The following is a 17,427-nucleotide window of genomic DNA, read 5'->3' as shown; positions in this document are numbered from 1 at the left end:
GACTGCCAGCTTAGGCCCGATCCCCCAGGGAGCGGGCCTAAGCCAGCAGGTGGACATCCCCCGAGGGGACTCAGACTGCGAAAGGGCACAGGCCGGGCTGAGGGACCCCCCCTGAGTGCACAAATTTTTGTGCACTGGGCCTCTAGTGTTAACTATAATTAAAATAGATTTAAAAAGCTTTTTTTGTATAATTTCAGTCTTTAAATTTATTGAAATCGTTTTGTGACTATCCTGAAGAATATTTTATGAGAATATTCACTGTTAACATTTTTATATATTCCATTAGAATTTTTTTGTACATGTAGGTGGGCAGACCAATAAGTATGTGTGAATAAATCTATAAGAACTAAGTGTACCTTTAATGTACCATTTTTATTTGTTGCATGTTATTCTATTACTCAATTATATCATAATATATTTAGTTAACCAACGTATTATAGGGTTAAACATTTAGGTAGTTTCCAAACTTTTCCATTACAAAACAGGACTTTAATGATTATGACATCAATAAGTACCTGACTGTGACACTTAATATAATTATTGATTACTGCTTCTGGAAAGTAAATTAACTCTTCCAATAAAAATTGTGCAAAGATACACATACTGAAGTCAGCATGTAAGTGCTAAAAGTAAAAAAAAACATCATTAAGAATCTTACCTTGAATTTTCTTGAAAACTCGGGAATTCATAAACTTCAGAAATCTGTCTGCATAAAAGCTCGGTCTGTGAACGGAAACAGTGTCCTGAAAAGACAAATCAGGTAGCACAGTTTACCTCTCAGACAGTTCATTTCAAGCTCGAAGAAAGATCTATGCACTGGCTCTCTGTGGGCCAAGGCCCTGAACCAGAAGGTGTGGGTGTGGAGAGCCAGAAAGAGCAGTGCCTGCGTCCCACGGGGCCCAGGAGTTGGGCTGCGGGAGGAGGATCACAATCTGAGCAAAGATTCCAGATTCTCATGATGAAATAAAGTACTAAGAGGGGCAGGTGGGAGACAGCAAAAAGGCTCTGCTTTATAAACCCAAAGGGATCCTTATTCCATTGTGTGCCCTGGGGGGCTTTTAAATTCTTTTCTACAGACAGGCAGCCAGTGCCTCAGTCATCTGGAAGGAAGAGGAACACTTTTAGTCAGAACAAAAACTGGGGATGGAAACAAGCAAAACAACCCTAATGTAAGAGTGATATCTAGGCAAAAAAAAAAAAGTGTGCTGGTTTCATTTCCCAGTAATAAGGCGCACTGACACTGGGAAGCTGCCTAGGAGACAAGGCTGACAACTGCCGTAACACTGAATTATCTACTAATTAGGTAGAATTGAATTGCATTAAATTGTTGACCCAATTTGCTCATGCTTGGTAGGAGTCTTTAAGATGGAAGGGGCATTTTAATACAAATCTTACAAATCCAGGAAAGGAGATTGATGTAGAAGGTTAATCCTGTATGTTTATTCAGTAATCATTTACTATCCAAGAGATATATTCTAGAAATAGTATATTTACTTAATTTAATGCTCCATTTTGATTCCAGGATTTTGTATTCTGCTAAGAAAACTTCTAAAAATGTGTTTAGATTCAACCAAGTGTCTGCAGTGGGTCTGGAAGAGAAAACACACATTGGACCAAAGGCCTGGAGACCCGGTGCTGGTGTGAGTCCTAACTTCACAAGCTTTTGTGACCCTGGGAACAGAGTGTCTCAGCGTGTCTCTTTCTTCATCTGTAGAACAGGGTGTTAATGTGAGGCATGAGGTCATTCTGTAACCAGCCTGTTATGAAGGACATTGGCTAGAACAGCCCTCTTTAGCCAGTGATAAGGGTCCTGTAGATGATCGGGGATGGTGTCAATGTGGTGGGAAACATCCCACTGGTTGGACATGCTCTCCCCCCAGTATCCTGGCAGCTCCTGTCTGAAGTGGACACATATTCCCCACGAGTACAGTAACTGAGAAACATCTTAGGGAGCAAGGTGATTAAGACCCATCTTTGCCTTCCAAGAGAAGTTGGACTGTGGTTCTCTTTGGTATGAAGAAACATCTATAATAATAAAAGCATAATATGGTAATTAGACCGGACGTCTTTCCAGATGACCTTCTGGATGTCCTTCCAGACAACCTTCTGGACGAAGCCGGGGCTGTGAGGGAAGCCTGGGTCCCGGTGCCTGCTGGCGGCCGGAGGAAAACCCAGGTCCCAGGTGCCAGAGGGAAGCCAGTGTCAGCAGCCAGGGAAGGAAGGCCTACTCTTGCACGAATTTTGTGCATAGGGCCCCTAGTTGTTTAAATAAGAGGCATGTTTGTTAACAGACATATATCTTAATTATTGCTTATAATTTCACAAATACATAATCAACACAGAGAATGTCTTAAAAAAATCAACACACACACAAAAAAAGAAGATGCGTTTTAACTAGACAAAGGTAGGGGTCTCTTAGAAGCATTTGACCAACAGAGGACCAGGCCATTCCGATCAGCAATCTCAGCTGGTAACAGGAATTAACGTTGTCTTGGAAAACAGAAGGGGGTACGAGAGGGAGTGTTCTCTCTCTCCATTCCATGCTCAAGGCATTATGGAGTCCCTACTTTTCTCAGCTTGAAAGGGAAAAACTTAAAGAAGGAATCTTTGGTCTGAATAATAAGCCTCACTTTAATTCTTAGAAACAGACTTGTGAACCTGTTGTTTACAAGTGCATTCCCACTGATGTCATTCCAAGGCCTGTGGACAAAATGCAGATTTCCCACTGAAAGGTTATTACCAGGCTTCCTCAAAATGGAGAAAGTACGTGTGCGAGGAGAAGAACAGCGTCTATAATTTATCCCTTTTCAAAGGAAAGCATCAGCTAACATCTTTTACAATTTTGTGAGCAAATCTGGGACCCATGTATTCTTTGGAATTGTCACTTCAAGTTATTAATTGAGGGAGGCTGAGACCAGTGAATGTTCTGTCAGCGGCAGGAAGTTCAAGTCTAACATCAGATAGAAACACCCGTGTGCGCAGGGGTGGGGGTGGCAGGGAATAGGAAGGGAAGGAGGGGGAAAAGATAGGGAGAGGGAGGGGGAGAGAGGGAGATGGAGGGAGGGAGGCAGGAAGGGAGGGAGAGAGGGAGGTGGGGGGGGCTGCTTCTTGATAACTATTTTCTTGTTCTACCAATTCTGGGTTGAAAAGACATTCTCTTCTCACTGAGCTTTAGTCATATATAAATCCATAACAACGGAAAAGCCTTCACTTCCCATGCCCTTATGTGTTAGGTTCATTATTTATTAAATCCTCACATTCGTCCTATGAGGCAGGTACAAGGTACTATGACTTTGCCCTGGTAGAGGTGAGAAATCAGACTAAGAGAGGCCAAATAACAAGCAATGTGTCTGGGTCACATGGCTAGTCAAGTGGTGAATGCAGGGTTCAAATCCAGGGCTGCCTACCATCAAGGTCAGGTTCAAACCCGTTCTGTAGCTTGGTTTTGTGAGAACTTCCAACTGTCCTACTGGTCTTCCCAGTGCCTATGAGAAGTCTCCATTTACTCATAATTTCTTCAGATTTCACACAGAAACAAGATCATTTGGCTTTCCTGGCCTTTGTGTAGCTACCAGGCTGGATGGCCTCTATTTGGATAGCTGTTCCAAGTTATGTTGTCTTCGTTCTTAGATCTGAACAAGCTGAGTCTGATTCTGAGTTTGTAAAGACACTTGTTTCCTCGCCAAGTCTAGTGACACAGCTTTTCAGACATACTCTGGAGTCTCCGAGAAATCAGAAGAATATACAGTTTAATAAGGAACACGAAAGCCACTTACCCCATCATAAACAAGAGCTTTCCAGGAATGTTCTAACTTCTTCATTAGCCTAAGTGTAAACAGGCAGAAAAAGAAAATGAGAATGTAAAACCCCTCCCACTTGGTGAATTTTCAGAATCTTTTGTTGATGTATTTTTTTTTAAATTATAAAAGACCCCCCTCCCCAATTTCTTACCTATATGATTGCAGAATGTCAATAATGCCCATAAATAAAAGTAGTTTTTCTCCCCTATGGCTTTTAGCTGGAATCCCTCCCATTCTGTTGATAAAGCAAAAGAGAAAATATTTTGTAATATAAGAATAGGAAGTTAAAAGTCATTTCTAATAAATAGACTATAAATAAAAATGGACACTCTTTAGGATTTCTGGACTCTCTCTCCCTTCATCATTTTGTTCCTGGTCTCAGTTAAAGTTTTCCTTGGAATCCAGCGTGATGTAGTTCCCACAGATCAGAGTGACACCCAAGCTATCAGCTCTGGAGAACTGGGTAGAAAGGGTACAATTTTAAAAGTATTCCTATTTTAAAGCCATGAGCAAGAATTTTAAAGTATTTTAAATATTGCTTTTTAAAAATGAAACACTTTTATGTGTTCACTATGAGATTTTAAAATAAAATATAGAAAAGCACAAAGAAAAAGTGTATAAGGAATCCATTCCCAGGATGCAAAGATAACCTCTCTGAAATCAATAAAAATATATTTAAAATATGCTTTTATTGGTTTTAGAGAGAGAGAAAGGGTGAAGGAGAGAGAGAGAGAGATAGAAACATCAATGAGAACCATCAATTGGCTGCTTCCTGCACATCCGCTACAGAGGACAGAAAAGCACAAAGAAAAAGTGTATAAGGAATCCATTCCCAGGATGCAAAGATAACCTCTCTGAAATCAATAAAAATATATTTAAAATATGCTTTTATTGGTTTTAGAGAGAGAGAAAGGGTGAAGGAGAGAGAGAGAGAGATAGAAACATCAATGAGAACCATCAATTGGCTGCCTCCTGCACATCCCCTACAGAGGACTGAGCCTGCAACCCGGGCATGTGCTCTGGCCAGGAATTGAGCTGGTGACTTTTAACCACAGAGCCACACCAGCTGGGCAAGTAATGTATATTTTAAGGACTGTAATATTTCACTACACTGATGGAAAATAAATAACTTGATTGTTTGACATTTAGATATATTTGCAAGCAAGGATTTTTTTACAGTTTAATATGTATGAACTTCCTTTATGAAAGTGAAATATGCTTGTGGTTTAGTTATTGTTGAAAAATCCGAGAAGGCAGCCACTTACAACCAGGGAAAATGATTTCTTTCTTTCAGTCTCTTTGCTCAGCTGGTACACGCATGTGATACAGTCAACCATTTCAATAATTTTCTTTGGTTGTAAGTATTTCTGTTAGTCGGTATTCACTTTATACAATAAGCTAACTAATCCCAAAGTTACTATCACATCTGGCAGTGGCGACGGACCACATCTGCCAGGGGAGAGGTCTAGAACAACAGAATCCTCTTATGCAGATAAGAAGCTCTTAATGGGGACATAATTCCAATCATGTATTTGCTTAAATACATGTTTATTTAAATTCAAAGTATGATGGGTGTTTGGAATATGTAGTAAATGGGGGTAAAAACATTCTCAGCCCTCATTAAAAAATAGAGCCATTGGGGGGAAAACCATGTGGGTGAAAGAATGATAACTCAAAGAATGGCTACCCATCCCGTCATCCACAGAAGAACAGAAATGAAGCCTGGCTTAGGCGGGCACTGGAAATATCAAGGGGAACATTTTGTAAAGTATATGACTGTCTAACCACTATGCTGTACACCTGAAACTAATACATAATAATACTGAATGTAAAAATTAATTTTTAAAAAAAGAGCAGAGTTTGAGAGGAGAGAGACCCAGATATTTCTTCTCTATTCCCTCCATGTTTCAGTCCAGGGTTCCAGCACTGGCTGCGTCCCACAGCCACAGTTCACTCTGGCACCCATTCTCCAGGGACCGTGGGGCTCCTCCCATTGCCCCTGTGCCTTGGAGTGGCACTAGTCTTTGAGCCCTGACGAGCTATTGCTGCGTCCCTTCACCCCACCCACACTTCTGTTATGAGCCCCTCCATTAAAGTATCTTCACTGGAAACAAACCAACAAACAAAAAAAGAACTGAAACCCGGCTTAGTTCATTTCAGCATCAAGTAGGAATCTATTCCCCAAGAGCCACCATGAACGTAACATGATTGCATTTCGTCAATCACTCAGTGATGTGGGCTGCCCCAACCAAGAGGGTCTGTGGGCGGGTGGCTGCACGTACGTGTCCGGGTTCTCTGTGATGATCCCGTCCCCAGATTTCCCTGGGCCCTGGATGGATTCCATTGCTGTGGAGTAGAGGACCTTCTGCATCCCAGGCCGCTTCGCATCAGGCGCATTTTGTGCCGTGTCCTCTTCTTTCTCTTTGAGGCAATGGTCTAAGATGTGGATTCCCAGCAAAAGGCTATAGTCCATGATCTTGAAGCTTTCCAGCACCTGGATAAGGAAAAGAACCAGGAGGCCGGTCAACTCCAATGGCTTGTAAGTCTCATCTACACAGAACCAGAGAGCTCTAGCTATACAGACACACGGCACCTGCGTTCCCCCCCTCCCAGGAGGGTGGCTGATAGAGGAAAAATCAAAATAAAAACATTTGAGGCATTATTAGGTCTTGTGCAGTAAGGATTATCATAATGGCTCCAAGATAGTATTTTTATGCAAATCTAAAGTAAGCACATCTTTTCCTAATGTTCCACATAGTTACTCTAATGGTACTTATTGAACAATTTCCATGTGCCAGGTCCTAAATGGTTTACTTGGGCTCAATCCTCACAACTCTTTGAGCTATGTACTATTCTTCTCTTTCACACGTGAAAAAATGGAAGACACAGAGATCAAGTAATTTGTTCAATGCCACACAGCTCGTAAGTGGCATTGACTGGACTTGAACCCAGAAGTCAATTCCAGCACCCATACTCTTAAGCCCTAGGGCAGAGAAACCAAAAACCAATGGTCTCTACATCTTGTACCCTCCTCAGCATGAAGACTCAGCCGGAATATTTTTGTCTGGATTCTGCTCTCAACATCTTAATCTTGCGAGAGTACAGTGGTCTCGTCAAAGCTTGCCTTTCAAAGTTGCCATTTGGTTCCGTAGCAAGTCTTTTTAAAAATGATGATCTCAACAAAGAACATGACTTACTGCTTAATTATCCACTTGGCAAACAGTGGGGAAGAGCAGGAATTAAAAGTAGTTGGATGCAGCCAGCGAGATAGTGATGTTCTGACAGGAAAGCGATGGGAAACAAGGTCAAGATAAGAGGAAGCCAACAGGGCTTTCAAGTGTAGGTGAGGCTTTGACCTGTCTTCAATGATGAAGATTGTTTAAGAGGAGCCCCTGGAAATGGGGTATTTTCCTCTCTGATAAAATTATTTTTCTATTAGTTTGTACATGATTCTCCTCCACAACAGATTTTTTTTGTTGTTGTTAATGCTCATCTGAGGATATTTTTTCCATTGATTTTTAGAAAGAATGGAAAGGGGAGACGGGGAGAGAGAGAAACATCTATGTAAGAGAGAGACATCGATTGGTTGCCTTCCACACATGCCCTGTCCGGGCTGGGAATAAACTGGCAAGCCAGGTACATGCCCTTGACCCGGAATTGGATCCAAGACCCTATGGTACTAAGACTGGCACTCTAACCACTGAGCAACACCAGCAAGGGAACAATAGATTTCTTAATACCTGGCATTTCACACACAAAGCTGCTTAAAACAGCCCAGAAAGTAAGACCATCCTGAATGGCGGCACAGCTGACTCTGAACATACCTGGTAATTTGTCACTTAGGAAATGCCTTTGAGGCACAGAGTCTATAGGTACTTGTATAACCAGCAGTTGAATATCCAGAATTTCCTATGCTTCTCATTTTCCCTCAGCCCAACTGCTTTTTGATCAGCCATTTATGATACTATAAAGAGGGGTCAGGCCTTCACCACACCCACACTTCATGGACCATTTGAGAGCAGGCTCTGTGAACAAAGCACATGTGGCCTTGGGAACGTGGGTTACCTCTGGGCCATACATCTTTGCTGTCAATGAGGAAAACGGAAAGTGGGCTGCAAAGGAGTATCAACTACTCCCTAGTGTTCACCCTTCATCTCTTGGATGCTAAGCTGGGAACTTTCAGAAAGGAAGCAGACAAGAGCCGAGAGGAGAATCTTATTACCTATGAGGTTTAGGCGGTGAAACGTTCTAACCCAAGAGCCAAGAGAGTGGCCTGATAGTAATGAGGGCCCAGCTTCCCTAACCTGAGGGGGAGCGCTCCAAATTGGAAGGGGAAGAAAGGGTGATAGGAACAGCTTTCCCCATGGACTCAACACGATGGCATCAGCCCCCCTGATTGGTTTGAGTGCCTCACCCCTCCACAGCGTAGCACGGAGCCAAGCAAGAAGACAGGGCAGCTCTGCATCAGGGTTGCCAAGAACACAGCTTCTTAAAACACGAATAGAGACTGGATGCTTACCTCAGACAGAAACAAGTGCAAAGGGATCTCAGGCCTTTTATTAGCCAGACTGAATGGACAGCTTGGGGATTGTGTCCACTCAGGAGCTCCCTAAACCTGCACAGGGATCACCACCTGCAGATGCTAATTTTCATACCACATTATCAGTGCTAGTGGACCCTTCTTACACCGTTGGATAAGGACATGCAGGATAAAGAGCATGGACTCTGTGACCTTCGGCAGGGGTCATAGCACCTCCCTGTGTCTCAGTTTCTTCCCCTGTAAATGGTGACAATGATATTACCTACTGCATGGGGTGCTTGTGGAAATTAAATATGGCAATGCAGGTGAAGTGCCTAGAAAAATTCCTGGCACAAAGAAAGAGCTCAATTAACTGCTAGCTATTATCATCATAATTATAGGTCATGGTGACTCATTGCTCATGCTAGTGTGAGAGATTATAGATATTAGGTTGAAATAAACACCCTTGGAGTTATACTTCTGAAATAAAAAATTCCTAAAAATCCAACAAAGACATGCATTTCTAGCTGCTTACCAGTACCCTTTTGGTGAATCCTGATTCCTTTAAAAGCTTTGGGTTGGTGGGTGCCCAATAGTATAACTTGGATATTCAACGGGAAAAGGTCAGCTGACAACACAGCAATTCTGGTGAAGAGGCTATAAAATGATGGCCTTGTGATCTAAGGGAACAGTCTCCATTTTAATGGGCAAAAACCATAGCCTTATGCCCTAACAGCTCAAACTACTGCTTGGTCAGGATTCCCTTAAAGTGATGAAACGGCTTCAAAAGCAAATGCTAGTGACGATGTGGCGAGTTCCTAACAGGCCTGGGAGCGTACAGTGAAGAGTGTTACAGATCGAAAGGCACTCCTGATACCATAATATTTATTTCATTTTCTTCTGCAAGCTACCCACAAATTAATTCTGCTTGTCTCTTTAGAAAATAATTTTTCTTATATTTTTAATGCAATGTCCAACCTGAATTGCTTTGTTTGTACTTGAAGTCTCTTTTCTTGCCCAAGGACAGGCCAAAGAGAACACGTGCATTTTATACATGGTACAAAATTAGGCTGTGGTCCAATTTCAGCTATTGGTGCTACCCAATGCTTTAAGTGGTCGAATGTTTATCCTGGTTTATTTTTTAAAAAATTAACTTCAAGAGTTTATTTTTGTGTAGGGTGTAATTTGGTGGTCTAGTTTCACTTTTTTGCATGTATCTGTCCAATTTTCCCAACACCATTTATTGAAGAGACTGTCTTGACTCCATTGTATGCTCTTGCTTCCTTTGTCAAATATTAATTGAGCATCATGGCTTGGGTCGATTTCTCAGTTCTCTGTTCTGTTCCATTGGTCCATTGTCTGCTCTTGTGCCAGTACCAGGCAGTTCTGAGATAAGGACATGCAGGATAAAGAGCATGGACTCTGTGACCTTCGGCAGTTCATAGCACCTCCCTGTGTCTTGGTTTCTTCCCCTGTAAATGGTAACAAGTGGCTTTGTAATATAGCTTGATATCTGGTATTGTGATTCCCTCCTATTTTGTTCTTCTTTCTCGGGATTGCTGTGGCTATTTGGGTTTTTTTTTTAAAATTTTTGTAGAGTTTGTTCTAGTTCTGTGAAATATGCCCTTGGTATTTTAATGGGGAGTGCATTGAAGCTATAGATTGTTTTGGGTAGTATGGACATTTTAATGATGTTGATTCTACCAATCCATGAACACGGTATATTCTTCCACTTGTTTATATCTTCCTCTACCTCTTCTTTCAATGTCCTGTAGTTTTCTGAGTACAGGCGTTTTACCTCCTTAGTTAAGTTTATTCCTAGGTATCTTAATTTTTTTGTTGCAATGGTAAATGGGATTGTTTAGCATCTCTTTCTGTGAGTTCATTATTGGTGTATAAAAATGCCAAGATTTCTGGGTGTTAATTTTGTATCCTGCTACGTGGCCGAATTCATTTATTAAATCTAGTAGTTTTTTAATGGAGTCTTTAGGATTTTCTAGGTACAATATTGTCATCTGTGAATAATGACAGTTTTACTACTTCTTTTCCAATTTGGATACCTTTATTTCTTCTTCTTGTCTGATTGCAATGGCTAGCACTTCTAATACTATTTCGAACAGGATGGGCAAAAGTGGGCATCCCTGTCTTGTTCCTGTTCTTAGGGGAAGTGGTTTTAGTATTTGCCCATTGAGTATGATGTAGGCTATAGGTTTATCATGTAAGGCTTTTATTATGTTAAGGTATGATACATTTATTCCCACTTTACTGAGAGTTTTTATTTAAAAAAAGGGTGTTATTTTGTCAAATGCTTTTTCTGCATTAATTGATATGATCCCGAGAGATTAAGAAAAAGCAACAAATAAATTTGTAAAAGAGATTCATTTTCTCTCTACTCCTAAATTGGATTGTCAGCATCCTTGAACAGTGCCGCATTGTCAGGCTCCTAACTTTCAGAGTGAAAAACCTTAAAAATGATCAATTCCAATCCCATTCTATGGAAAGGACATGATAGTTAGAATTTGGTGAGGCAAAGTCACCATCCCTAAAAAAAGTTAAAGAAGAAAAAGATAACTGTACATATATTTTAAATCAGATTTTAAAACGTCTGCAATGAAAAATTCTGGGTACAGATTTTAGGGACGAGCATTGCAGATCTGCATCAATTAGAAATGAAGTAGTTCTGTTATTCATATCCTTCCAGTTCTTTAATTAAAGGAATCCATAAATCTCCCAAAATCTCAACATTGTGAGCTTTGAGAGTATGCAGCATTCTGCAACATGACAGCCACCAATCAATCAGTCTAGTCTGTCACTCGGCACACATGTTTTTTCCAGAATGTCTGCCTATCTGTGCATTTGTTATGCAAAACACAGGTTGCAATGCAAATACAGGTGCTTTTCCATCTAGCCTGGGCAAGACCCTATTTCCTCAGCTGTAAAAAAAATGAAAGCAGAAAGAGTTTATAGACGTATGCAAAGCTGAAAGCAAGCTGGATACCATAATGCTTTTTATTGTCAAAGCCAGATTTTTGTCTCTCTCTCAAGGACTCTTTTAAGTCAATAACAACCCTGGAATGTAGTAAAAAGAAAAGTCAATGATGTCAAGGCAGCTGGTATAATATCCTGAAGCTGTGATCAAAGAAATCTGTTCCTGAAATAAAAGCATATTCTCCACGCTCTCATGGCCAGTGATGCATCAGGAATGCTCTAGTCTCATACAGTTCCTGTAAATTCGGAGACTTAATGTAGATGTTCTAACGCAGAATGATAGACACTGCTGTCCTCTCCTCAGGGCTGAAGGTCATAAAGAGCAGCTGGTCCTTCTTTTCTGCCTTCTCTGCCATACTCCTTCACGCTGGCACTGTTACTTGTCCTGCTGCTAAACGGAGCTGGAATGGCCACATGGTGGTGAAGACTCCATGCTCTGGGGCCAGTTGGCTGGGTTTGACTTATCTCCTCCACTTGGTCCTTGAGTAAAGTATATAACCTCTTTGGGTCTCGTTACTCATCTGGGCAATAGAGAGAATAGGGATATCTATCTCACAGACTGAGTGTGAAGACTGAATTAATCCACATCAAGTCTTAGGACAGTCGCTGGCATAGAGAAGCATCCAATAAATGTTAGCTGTTCTTATTGTCCTGCTCCTCTTCCCCGCACCCCCGCCCTGCAGAATCAACCATGGCTGACACTCCTAGAATCTCCACTCAACCTCAGCGCTGTCTTGCTTTCCTTGGTTCTTTGCCTACTTGTCTTTCCCACTCTTTCCTTCTGTGGCCTAAAGAAGGTTCACCAGAGTTCTCTCTTCAACTCTTCTCTTTCTCTACTGTTCAGTACTGATATTCACTTACTCTTTTGTTGGAAAAAAATTTGAGTGTCGTGTCTTGTCTGTGCCCAGCACCATGGAAGTTGCTGGATCTTAGGGGTAAGCAAAACAGATAACTATACCATCCTCAAAATTACACAGGCCTGAGTTACATATTGGAATAAGGCCTGGGAGGAAAAAATCAGGATACTGTGAAGAAACCCCACACAAGGGGATCCTGTTTTTGACTGGGGACTATTTCAATAGTGCAGGTGAGAGGATATGACACTTGAATGAGGGGGCAGCAGGAAGTTCAATGGAGAAATGGATAGATTTGAGAGTATTTAGAGGGAGATTCCAACTATCATCTCTCTATAGACACTTCCTAAAATGTCATATTTATTCTGAACTCACTCCTAAGCTTCAGTCCTATAGATTTCTTTTTAAAAATATATATTTATTGATTTCAGAGAGGGAGATGGAGAGAGAGGTAGAAACATCAATGATGAGAATCATTGATCGGCTGCCTCCTGCACGCTTCCACAATGGGGATCGAGCCTTCAACAGGGCATGTGCCCTGACTGGGAATAGAACCATGGCCTCCTGGTTCAAAGGTCGACACTCAACCACTGAGCCACACTGGCCAGGTCAAGCCCTATCTTTTTCTAATGGCCTCTGGACATTTCTAAACTTGCGTACACTGTCTTGCTGCAACCCTACACTCTTATTTTCCCCAAAGCTTTTTCTTCACTTCTTTTACTTGAAATCATTCTAATGTGGATTTGACTCCACATCTCCTTTTCCTTTCATTAAGTTGCCCAATCTTGCAGCTTCTATCATTAAAATGTTCCTCCTCATTAATGATTTCAACTTCCTATTTTCCCCTTTCTGATCCATTCCTGACACCCTGGCTCGACCAGGTCCCATCACACCCTTACTCAAAGCTTTTACTCTCTCCTCATTGTTTGGTGCCAACAACTCAACTTGACATTGAAGGTCCTCTCTCCTATGGCTCCAGACAGCTTCTGTTTATTTAACACCTGCCTAGAGCCACTTTCTGGGCGAGTCAAACTGGCATCCCTTAATTATCCCTAAATGTGCCCTGAAGATGGAAGCCCTGATGTTTTTGCTCATGCTGTTTCTTCTGGAAGGTTGTTACTATATTTTAAAATTTTACTGGGTCTTCAAAGCCTATCTTAACACTTAAATCCATGAAAATTAGACTCATGATCTCAACAAAATGTTGGGAACATGTCTTCCCTCTGAAAACCCAAGCACATTATCAGTGCTCCTCTATGGAATACAATTTGACCTCAGGTTGTAACTGTATTTTTCCAATCATGTACACAAGAGTGCTCCTCTCACCAAAGGGTTTTTTTACTATGTGCTCCTTGCTGTGCATTGAGAACATAGCAGAAACGTTTATCTGTTACACTGCTTTTCATGTGAACAAGTAAATACCAAAGTATTCAGCAGCAAGAATGTATAGCACTGCGTCTATGTCTTAAATATGAGAATCTGATCTCCTGCTTCATGATGTTGTGATTACTGTGATTATGTGCTCTACATTGTTAGGAAAATAAAGCTAATTGTCTACAGTGTTTTTAAACCTACCCATACCAAAGAATATTTATACACACTGTGTCAAGGGCAAAAATCAAGCTATGATTTACAGAGACTCTTTTAATTTACTGTTTTATAGGCACACTAAATGGTAGATAAAAGGCAAGCTTGTTTTGCTACAAAATAGGCTGAGCTCAGAGTCTGTAAAAATATTGCTTTCTTTTCAGGAAGCCTTTGCAAGGAGTGTGCATCACAGGCTGGATCAACTGCAAAGACCTTTAACCATCTACGAGGTTAGAGGGTGCTTGGTGCTGGCCCTAAAGAGGCTCTGTTCTGAAACACATCTCAGGGCCTCCTTGGCTTTTCTGTTTCTTTCTTTTTCCAATATGTAAGGAATGCAAAGTTGAGTTGGCATAAAACTGAGAAAAGATAATCATCAAGTAAGTCTAAAAGAACTTCAAAAAACAGCCACATTTAAAAATTGGTACCCAGCACCAAAAGATATTCAGAGTGACAAAGACAATGCAACTCAAGTAATCTGTAAGTGATGCTTTGTGCAAGATGGAGAAGGATGGTGATTCTAGGACAGAAAGAGATGCTTTATTCATTGAATTGCAGGCAAGCAAGGTTTCTATCAAAGGCATGCAGTAACTTCCCATGGCACAGCGGTTCTTAAGGAAACTAATTCATTCAATAAATATTGCACTGAGTACCTACTATGTGCCAGGCACTCTCTTGTTTAGAAATCCTTTGAGCATTCTAGCTAATGTATGATAAAATGAAAACTTCACCATTTTACAACCCTAATGAATTAATGAATCTAAAATCACAGAAAGGCATTCTGACATTATGTGCCTCCTGATGGGAAGAGACAAGACCAAATAGAAGTCGTCAAACCTAAATTTGATCAAACATCTAGCTCCAACAATCAATCTACAGGAAGAACAGGAGAGAGGAACATGTTAAAGGAAACCATGGGAAGATAATTAGCAAAATACAGACTATGGGATAAACAAACCAATATCTTCAACATATACTCTCACAATGAAAAAATAAGTTACAGAGGGGTAAGAGGGGCTTAACAAGTTGGCCCTATTTAAATCCTGATCTAAAGGAAAAAAGTCATTTTTTTTTTCTAGGAATCCTTATTTTCTAGGAATTTTTACTAAAAAAAATATAAAATACCAATGGCATATTGACAATCAGTTTGAGGCAGCTCTGCCTCTGTATCTATTATTGTTCAAAAGTTTGTAATGGTCTTTATTATCCATGAATGAGTGAGATCATGTGGTATTTTTCCTTCATTGACTGGCTTATTTCACTTAGCATAATGCTCTCCAGCTCCATCCATGCCGTTGCAAATTGTAAGAGTTCCTTCTTTTTTACAGCAGCATAGTATTCCATCGTGTAGATGTACCACAGTTTTCTAATCCATTCATCTACTGATGGGCACTTAGGCTGTTTCCAGATCTTAGCTATGGTGAATTGTGCTGCTATGAACATATGGGTGCATATATCCTTTCTGATTGGTGTTTCTGGTTTCTTGGGATATATTCCTAGAAGTGGGATCACAGGGTCAAATGGGAGTTCCATTTCCAGCTTTTTGAGGAAACTCCATACTGTCTTCCATAGTGGCTGCACCAGTCTGCATTCCCACCAGCAGTGCATGAGTGTTCCTTTTTCTCCACATCCTCTCCAGCACTTGTCGTTTGTTGATTTGTTGATGATAGCCATTCTGACAGGTGTGAGATGGTACCTCATTGTTGTTTTGATTTGCATCTCTCGGATGATTAGCGGCTTTGAGCATGTTTTCATATGTCTCTTGGCTTTCTGAATGTCCTCTTTTGAAAGGTGTCTATTTAGGTCCTTTGCCCATTTTTTGATTGGATTGTTTATTTTCCTTTTGTTAAGTTGTATGAGTTCCCTATAGATTTTGGAGATTAGGCCCTTATCAGAAATCAACAAATGACAAGTGCTGGAGAGGATGTGGAGAAAAAGGAACACTTGTGCACTGCTGGTGGGAATGCAGACTGGTGCAGCCACTATGGAAGACAGTATGGAGTTTCCTCAAAAAACAAAACATGGAACTCCCATTTGACCCTGTGATCCCACTTCTAGGAATATATCCCAAGAAACCAGAAACACCAATCAGAAAGGATATGTGCACCCATATGTTCATAGCAGCACAATTCACCATAGCTAAGATCTGGAAACAGCCTAAGTGCCCATCAGTAGATGAATGGATTAGAAAACTGTGGTACATCTACATGATGGAATACTATGCTGCTGTAAAAAAGAAGGAATTCTTACCATTTGCAACAGCATGGATGGAACTGGAGAGCATTATGCTAAGTGAAATAAGCCAGTCAATGAAAGAAAAATACCACATGATCTCACTCATTTATGGATAATAAAGACCATTATAAACTGATGACCAAAAATAGATACAGAGGCAGAGCAACATCAAACAGACTGTCAAACTACAGCAGGAAGGCCGGGGAGGGTTGGAGGGCTGGAGGGGGCGGGGGTAAGAGATCAACCGAAGGACTTGTATGCATGCATATAAGCATAACCAATGGACACATGACACTGGGGGGTAGGGGAGGCTGGGGGAAGGTCAAGGGGGAAAAAAAGGAGACATATGTAATACTCTTTGTAATGCTTTAAGCAATAAAACAAAATTAAAAAAAATATATGGGTAAAATGATGTGATACCTGGGATTGCTTCAAATCCTATGGGGAGGAGGACAGTGGGATGAAACAAGATTGGCCATGAGTTCAAAATTGTTGAAGCTGGGTACAGTGCACATGGGGGTTCATGGTAATATTCTGTCCACTTTTGTATATATTTGACCTTTTCAAAAATAAAATTGAATACACTGCTTTGAAATGCTTAAATAAAATGCATTTATACTAGTATACTGATTTACTATTAATTCACCACCATCTCTTCTGCTGATGGGGTAGAGACGATACAGATAAAAATAAAAATAATTTGGGATCTTAGCTGAAGTGGTTAAAGCAGAAAACTTGCTCTGTCCTATACTGATCTCACCTGATCCTTCTCTGATAGAAGCTCTAAAGAATAACCAAGTTAACAAATGTGGAGCTGACAGGAGCATGTATCAAGGGCCCTGAGTAATTTTCCAATTGGCCTACAGTCCAGTCCCTGAATTAAGAGTGAGTGACTGACAAAACATGTGTTAATTCAACAATAGAAGACAATTCAAAATAGCATCCTCCAGAATTTATGCAAATAGACAGCCCTGGACACATTGTTTCAGGGAGACATGAATCCAAGGATTCCTCCCAAGGATTCCTCCCAAAGCAAGCCCCCTTGGATTACGACTCTAGAATTCCTTGCATGGGAAATTGAGTTAATGCTGAATGCTGCTTTTAAAACTCAATTTCCTCAAGAAAGTTCAGAGTGTTCTTTGCTAATATAATGAAGAGAAAAAACAGGCTGTGACAAGCCATACAATTTTAGCTGGTAAAGCAGACTGAAATAAATATTCAATCCTTAGCCTAGTTATGGCAATATTGTGTTTTTCACTGTGTCTAATGTAGTGATTTTGAATTTTGGGCTGTGCTGGATTGATCTGTACCAACACTGGTTTTGCTCACTTAAAAAGCTTGAAGTAACAGAGGTATACCTTATAGATATTAGAAATAGCCATCTATCAGTTCAAAAGATTCTATATTGGATGAGTTTTGGATTTTTCTCTATAGACACTTTGTTTCT

General features: G+C 40.7%; 1 protein-coding gene across 6 annotated transcripts in view; it reads right to left on the bottom strand.

Annotated features, from left to right (window-relative positions):
• Nucleotides 1–17,427, bottom strand: part of PIP5K1B (phosphatidylinositol-4-phosphate 5-kinase, type I, beta) — a 287,643-nt gene that overhangs the window by 78,020 nt on the left and 192,196 nt on the right. For all 6 annotated transcript variants that reach the window (XM_014529192.1, XM_014529194.1, XM_014529193.1 and 3 more), the window contains 4 exons: nt 6,083–6,294; nt 3,952–4,035; nt 3,777–3,825; nt 659–743 (listed from right to left, as the gene is read on the bottom strand). In XM_014529192.1, the coding sequence (XP_014384678.1) occupies nt 659–743; nt 3,777–3,825; nt 3,952–4,035; nt 6,083–6,294 (430 nt within the window). The remainder of the gene's footprint in view (nt 1–658; nt 744–3,776; nt 3,826–3,951; nt 4,036–6,082; nt 6,295–17,427) is intronic.

The sequence above is a fragment of the Myotis brandtii genome, unplaced genomic scaffold (genome assembly GCF_000412655.1).
Source record: "Myotis brandtii unplaced genomic scaffold, ASM41265v1 scaffold672, whole genome shotgun sequence".
Lineage (NCBI taxonomy): Eukaryota > Metazoa > Chordata > Mammalia > Chiroptera > Vespertilionidae > Myotis > Myotis brandtii.
Note: the sequence above shows the minus strand (reverse complement) of the source record. Positions and strands in the feature narration are given on the sequence as shown.